The 6920-nt window shown below is 34.8% G+C and overlaps 1 protein-coding gene across 1 annotated transcript; it reads right to left on the reverse strand.

The window, feature by feature from the left end:
• Positions 1 to 427: 427 nt before the first annotated feature.
• On the reverse strand, positions 428 to 5355 carry LOC116135228. The gene is made up of 8 exons (XM_031420923.1): positions 5301 to 5355; positions 4819 to 4934; positions 4340 to 4422; positions 3808 to 3929; positions 2044 to 2208; positions 1594 to 1687; positions 731 to 900; positions 428 to 601 (listed from the first exon to the last, which is right to left on the reverse strand). The coding sequence occupies exons 1-8, from the start codon at positions 5353 to 5355 to the stop codon at positions 594 to 596; spliced, it is 813 nt and encodes a 270-aa protein (XP_031276783.1). The 3' UTR covers positions 428 to 593.
• Between the last annotated feature and the right edge of the window lie 1565 nt (positions 5356 to 6920).

Genomic DNA, 6920 nt, shown 5'->3' on the forward strand with positions numbered 1-6920 from the left:
TCAAGGAATTTGGTGTTTTGTTTCACCAGGACTCTCTTCCGGTGAAGATATCCACCATGAGTCTTCACTGATGTTTACCGATTTTCAAGTAAGGGAGCAATTCAAGGCAAAAATATGTATCGTCTGAATAGCCTGCAATACAGCGTTATGGGAATCAAATTATGTTTCTGACTTTAACCTTCAGATACAAGTTTCTGCAATGACCAAAACAACAATTTTGTAGGCGATAAGGAACCTCCGGTGTGCCAGTAAATAATGGAAATTTAACAATGCCACAGGATTTAGTAATGCAGAATGATAACTTAGCTGAAAACTAGAGTTGGCAAAAAGAATCTTTACCACAATCATGTGAATATAGAAACCCAAGTTTGATGTTGCTTCCTTATTGGTTACATTTTAAATATACTTTTTAATAATTCTCCCATCATATATTCATGAATTATTAAAATTCAACAATTTTAATCCACAAGTCCAAAATATAGAACATGTCACTAAATGAAACGAAACAGTCTTGCAGGGAGTGCTTCAGATCACATGTTCAATTTATGATACTTCCCTGCTCGCTTTAACTTGAGCACTAAAACCGGGTTTCATCAGGCATCTGCATCATATAATTGTGTCAGAAGGTTCAAGTTTAATAAACTCAATATCTGAAACAATCAACTTTTTGTAAGCATATGGGTACATAATGCACCTGGATGGATAGGTTTATGCTAATTCTGCTTCAGACCTTCTTTTATGAAATTCAGAACAACTGATGCTAGTTCAGCTTGATGTTTAGTGTATCCATGATTGGCTCCTTCTACAATATGCAATTTGTGGTTTGGTATAATCTTGGCAAACTCGTGCGCATCTTGAACAGGGATAATTGTGTCAGCTGATCCATGGACTGTCAAGACCCTGTATGTACATATATAGGTAGATCAACAGTTAGTATATACACCATGCACATTAATACATGTGAAAATAAAGCATTACTCTTAAATTGCAAAAGTTGCATCGATATAATTGGCAAACAATTAGCTGTAGAAGGAAATTAACACAGTAATAACTTTACACCCATAGGCGCATTCAAGGGCAGTTTCCAAATTGCAAAGCAAAATATGCAGATGAAAAAAGGGAAACAGCCAAATCTTAGGTTGCTTTTAATCATTATTATTATTTGATAATAATTCAATGGCATTCTTCATAGCATAATCTAAATGAGTCTGTAACTTCTGATGCACGGGCTTATTTTGCAGATTCCAGAGATGGCAATGTTAAACAATGACAATCAATAAGTGGATGTCTACAATTGAACAGTACTTATTTGACCAAGCAAAAGATCTTTTCTTCTGATCAGGAAAAGGAAATTCGAACTCCAAGTAAATAGACAGTAAAAAAATAATGTTTCTCCACTAGAAAGTAAAATATGATGGCTTCATCTTCCTGGAGCTGTAATCTATCCGTATTAACACAAGATATATTTTCAGAAATTGCTTACCGTATCAATATTTGAAGAACATTATACGGTCTTCTAACACATTTTAAGCTTAGTCAAGCAAAAATGCATGAACAGCGAAACATTCAGATGATTGAATTTTATTCTTTCACCTGCATTCCTTGTCAATCTGAAGACACGCTTCATGCATGTTTGTATTAAGACGGTCCATCATACTTTCTTTGGTAACACAATATTCAACACTTCCTGCATACAACAGTAAAGTGTAAATGATGCCAACTCTATTCTTTGTGCATGTATTTGTCAAGAAACTGTTACTGAACTAAACATACAATTGCAAGCGGAAAGGTATGCATTGTCATGAACATGACATCACTCTCTATTCTAGATTCTCAGAAGGGAATAAAAGGGAACAGAAAATTTGGGGTAATTTGGGACCTTGGCCTTGTCAACAATATTTTAGGCAAATTTTTAGAATACAAAATAGAGCAAGTATCTATAGGATGCAAAATAAAAAAGCACCAAAGAAACTGATTATTCAATCACATGAAGACTCTAAACCAAAGAATCCAAAAACATGTTGGAACACACTAATCAATTACCTGTGGAATTCTTAACATCAATGAACCCATCCTGCTCAATTCTTTCCATAATGTCCTTCCCCAAGCGTTCTTCAATGCCTCCCCTCATGTCATAACGGCCAGAAAGATTGACAACATTGTGAATATCATGATACTTAGAAGCATATAGAAGCACAACACCGCCTCCTACAATTACGTTAATCAGTAATGTGGCTTCAATAAAGAAAACATAATTATAGGAATAAACCTTTAAATCTGCATACAGAAAAGAATGGAATAGGAAGAAAGCTAATTAACAGATACAGCACTACTATGTCATGGTACCACCGATTCCAATTTTCAAATGCAAACAAAACTTGCCCCTTTTTTTTTTGAAGATTATGTTATTATCATTAGATTCAGACTTTTACTCTTATTCAACCTAACTTCTCAAGGCTAGGCTTAGCATGTATATATAACATATGGAGATTTAAATGTTTATGAATTCGTAATGCAATTCTGACAGAACTGTCATATAAAGATTTCAAATCCCAAAAATGCCAAAATATGGCACGTTCCACAGAATATTTGGACATTTATGCCAAATCAAATGTTATTTGAGAAAAACGAAGATGTATGACATGACATTTTTCTATTAAGGAATATGCAAAGACGTAGAAAATCAGTTCAAAGAACAAAATAAAAGAACTGAAAAAAGATTTTGAAAAGATTAAAATGTTGAACTAGTGGCACTGAGAGCAACTAGCCATTGGGCCCATCGCCACCTCAAGTGGTATGTCAGCATTAATACAGTGACCAAGCATCATTACTGCTTCCACAACTCCCAATATACCCACATACTCTCACAAGATAATTATCAAAACTTCAGCAGGCTGCCACAGTACTACCATCTTACCACTACTGCTATCACCAATGGTATGCATCAATACTAGTAACCACCAATATCTTCATTGTCTTCCACTTGTTCAAGTTCTGTATATTTGGTAAGTTAAAATAAATATGGAAAAAGCACCAATACTCACAAGTTCATTATCAAAACCCATGTGTTCTCCAAGTTCTTTAGCTATTTTTTACCCCAATTTTTGGCATAGAAAAATGGAACAGAAAGGAGATATTATGGGAAAAGTGGAAAACTTAACCAATTAAGTGTGAAGACATCTTAAGCCACAGACAAAGAAATTCCTTTGATTTATGTTTTCCTTCATATTCCAAGGAGAGTGGGAACCCTAAAAGGTGCAGAGCCTTTAAGAGTAGGCAAAAACCTAATTCATATGGACCCAGGTGTTACCAATGTCAGGACCCGTTGGAAACGAGGACCAAACAGACACCCACAACGTAACAAAAACTAGGCAACTGCAGAAAACATATCAGTAGACAATGAAGAAATAAAAATCATGCCTACTATCTATGCAAAATAACAAACACATAGAACAGGTCAAAGATGATAAGTGTCACCAATTTATAAATGGTCCAATCTCTAAGGTCTTCTCAAACTCAAAGCAAATGTTTAGGCATGTCAATAGATATCATTTGAGCTCAATAAAGCCACATCCAATGAAATGATGAAGGCTAAAAGTCACTACTGATTCTAAGCGAAGATAAATGTTTTATGGATAAAAATCCAAATAAAAGACACCTTAGTGTTAAGCGGAATCCCTTATAGTCTGGAGAGCAGTTGCAGTCTTGCATATATTAGGTACTAGATCCATAAACTTTATTCTCATTCAAAAAATTTCATACGATTTTCATTGTATATGAATTAATTACTCAGAATTTTTAGCACACCTTTACTATGCCCAAGAATCGCACTTATTACACGATTTGCTCCACAAAAGTATTGGATTACAGCACGTAAATCATCAGCCTCTCTCCAATAATTTGCATACGCAAATGAACCTTCACTTTCCCTGGAAAGCATAGTGTTTGAACTAAATCAACAAAACATACTGACCGGGTGCAGAATACCCAAGGCTGACATTAGGAACTTGATCAATACCAGACATTAAACCAGAGAAAATTAACATGACAGAAATGAAAATGCAATTAAATGTTATCTTGCTGTCAGAATCATATACACATTAATAGTTTCTTCATTTGCAGCCTCATTGATTTTGCTACATACGCCATGACAGTTAAAGCATTTACTATTATGAATTCTCTATATGCTCCATTACCAAACAGACAATTCCACACAGCAAACTCTACATAATGCAGTGGCCTATGTCCAAAAACACTTCAAGTAAAAAGTGGCACGCAGAATGAAAAGCTTAGAAGTTTCAAAAGTCACATTTTTACTTCCTGTCAAGGCACCACTTACCCATTTCCAGCAAAGTCAAAACGGAAGGCGCTAATTCCTTCATTTGCTAAGGTAACAGCAAGGTTCACCATAGTAGTATCTTCCTGGAGATGGAAAAGAAAAAACTGTCAAACTTCACTCACAACCATGCTAATCGAGCATTTTGGTCCCCTTCCTGAATGTAAGCCTATAGTTCAGAAATTTGATTGAAAATACCATGACAGAATTACTGAGGTATAAGCTTAAACTCATAAACTTCTTTAAGTTAAGGAAATGTTTCTAGAACGTGGATAAAGTTTTTCACACATTTCTATTTTAAGTCAAATTCCATGAAAGAATGATCAACAACTAGTTTTAGAGAATAAATGGTATAAAGCAATTCTTAAAGGTTGAGCCCTTTAAATTATTAGAAGAGGACTTTACAACTTGATCAAACCAAAAACAATTATTTATTAACAAATATATAAATAAAGCTGACTTCAAATTTTAGAATCACTAACCTTAGTGGATCGGAAACCATGGCAAACTATTACAATTTCAGTAGATCCAGTGTCATGTAATATGCCTACAAGCTTTTCACCATGCTTGTTTGGAATTACAAGTTTATGCTGCTTTACTGAAAAAAAAAATGGTTTAATTCAACTGAAGAATTATAAACTCAAATGAAGCATAAAATCAACATACTTTATAAAGAAAATATCCTATTTTTCATTTACATATATGTCAACACACAAAATCTACGACTATTCCATCTCCCTGTGGACTAATCAACAGTTAGCACATAAGAAGAATAAGTTAATATACATTACAAGTTACCAATTTTTTCTTACAGATAAACAAGTTAGCCCTTATCTTAAAAATCCATTTAAATAAAAATTTCATTTTCACTGAAGTACCATCAGCTCCGAGGACACAGCAGCAATGTCTTCACTTGCTTCAATTAAAACATGTTATAGATAAATGGGTTGATGGAATTTGTTACCTGGGTTCTGGGAAGACTGAGGCTGAGGCTGAGGCTGAGACTGAGACTGAGACATCTTCAAGGATGCTCTGAAGTTGCGTTTGGTTGATGAAACTACTCGTACCTGGTGAAGAGGAAAGCTTGGTGAAAGGGGCTTTTTAAAATTTAATGAATTTGAGATGGCTAAATGAAAATTGTACAATAAGATTCCCATGATTGTTTATTTATTTTACTTTACTAAATTGAAAGTGTGAGGTTTCATGATGAAGCTATGCGTACCTGCTGAAGATAGTATTTTAGTAGTTATGGAAGAAGAATGTCCCATGCTTAAACACACTAATCTATTTTATAAAAGGAAATAAATAAAAGGGGTCGTTTGGATCGGGGTAAATAAGATAATGGATATAATCTTCGTTTATTTTGCAAGTAATAAAATATTATAGTAATCTTTTATTATAAATAGTATTTATTATTGATAATGTATGATAGGGATGTTCAAAAGAATCGGTTGGAACCGAAACCGACGGGTACCCTAGGTTTGGTTCCGGTTCCTACCCAGAACTAGTCGTCAATAGGTAGGTTCTGGTTCCAAATTTTTGGAACCGTTACTGTGCGGTTCCGGTTCCGGTTTTTATAGTTAGGAACCAGAACCGGAATCAGGAACCAGGAATCGAGACTAATATAAAATAAAATTAACGATTAGGGGGGTTAATAAAAACTTTTGTAGAAAAAGTAATGTAAATACATTGATATTTATATTTCATAATATTTAAAGTAAGTTGGTTTGACTTTTGAGAATCTACCGATACAAAGTAATGGAATTTGTAATTTGTAATTTTGAATTTATAATTTGTAATTTTATTTTTGTTAACAAGTGCCAGGTGGGGGGGTATTGTAAGTTTTTAAGGGTTTTTTTGCGATTTTAAAAAATTTTGGGGGGTCATGAATTTTACAGGGTACTCAGAACCGAAACCGGAACCGTTGTTATAGGTTCTGGTTCTGGGTACCTAGGAACCGGAACCGTCGGTTCCGGTTCTTTCAAAAAGTGCAGGGTACCCGGAACCGAACACCCCTAATGTATGGGGTAATCTTATTACCTTGCTAGGAGATGTTATTAAAACATTATCAAGATAATCTGGGTCTGTTTGTTTTATTATTTTGGATAGAATTTTGGAAATCATATTGGGTAGTGAATAGGGGAGTATTACGAGGTAAAATTTAAAAATTTACAAAAAAAAAAACCCTTAGGTTTGCTAATTTAACTAAACACCTAATATATAAAAATTTTGTAAAATGACAAAAACACCCCCACCCACCACAGTGCCAAATTCCGGCAACCACCGCCGAAATCTAGTAGGAAAATGACATTACAACACAAACCGGTCAAATCTAGTGGGTAAGGCGTCGATATGGCCTTTTCCGGCCAGATCTGGTCGTCGACGGCGGCAAAAGTCCAGATCTGGCTGTCGTTGACGGCCAGTTCCGGTCGTTAATTCATTGTTGTGACAGATTCCGACTACCACCGACGGTGGTTGCCGGAATCTGGCAAGTATGGGTGGGTGGGGGTGCTTTTGTTAATTTTTAAACTTTTTTTTTGGGGTATTGAATGAAATTAATAAACTCAAGGGGTCTAAAAGTAAT

Source organism: Pistacia vera, unplaced genomic scaffold (genome assembly GCF_008641045.1).
Source record: "Pistacia vera cultivar Batoury unplaced genomic scaffold, PisVer_v2 Contig297, whole genome shotgun sequence".
Lineage (NCBI taxonomy): Eukaryota > Viridiplantae > Streptophyta > Magnoliopsida > Sapindales > Anacardiaceae > Pistacia > Pistacia vera.

Excerpts from the sequence above, each read along its gene's own strand:
- LOC116135228 (XM_031420923.1), bottom strand. The coding sequence starts at position 5,355 with ATGTCTCAGTCTCAGTCTCAGCCTCAGCCTCAGCCTCAGTCTTCCCAG. Across the intron at positions 4,423-4,818 it reads ATGGTTTCCGATCCACTAAG|GAAGATACTACTATGGTGAA; the intron begins GTTAGTGATTCT and ends TTCCATCTCCAG. Across the intron at positions 901-1,593 it reads CAGATTGACAAGGAATGCAG|GGTCTTGACAGTCCATGGAT; the intron begins GTGAAAGAATAA and ends ATGTACATACAG.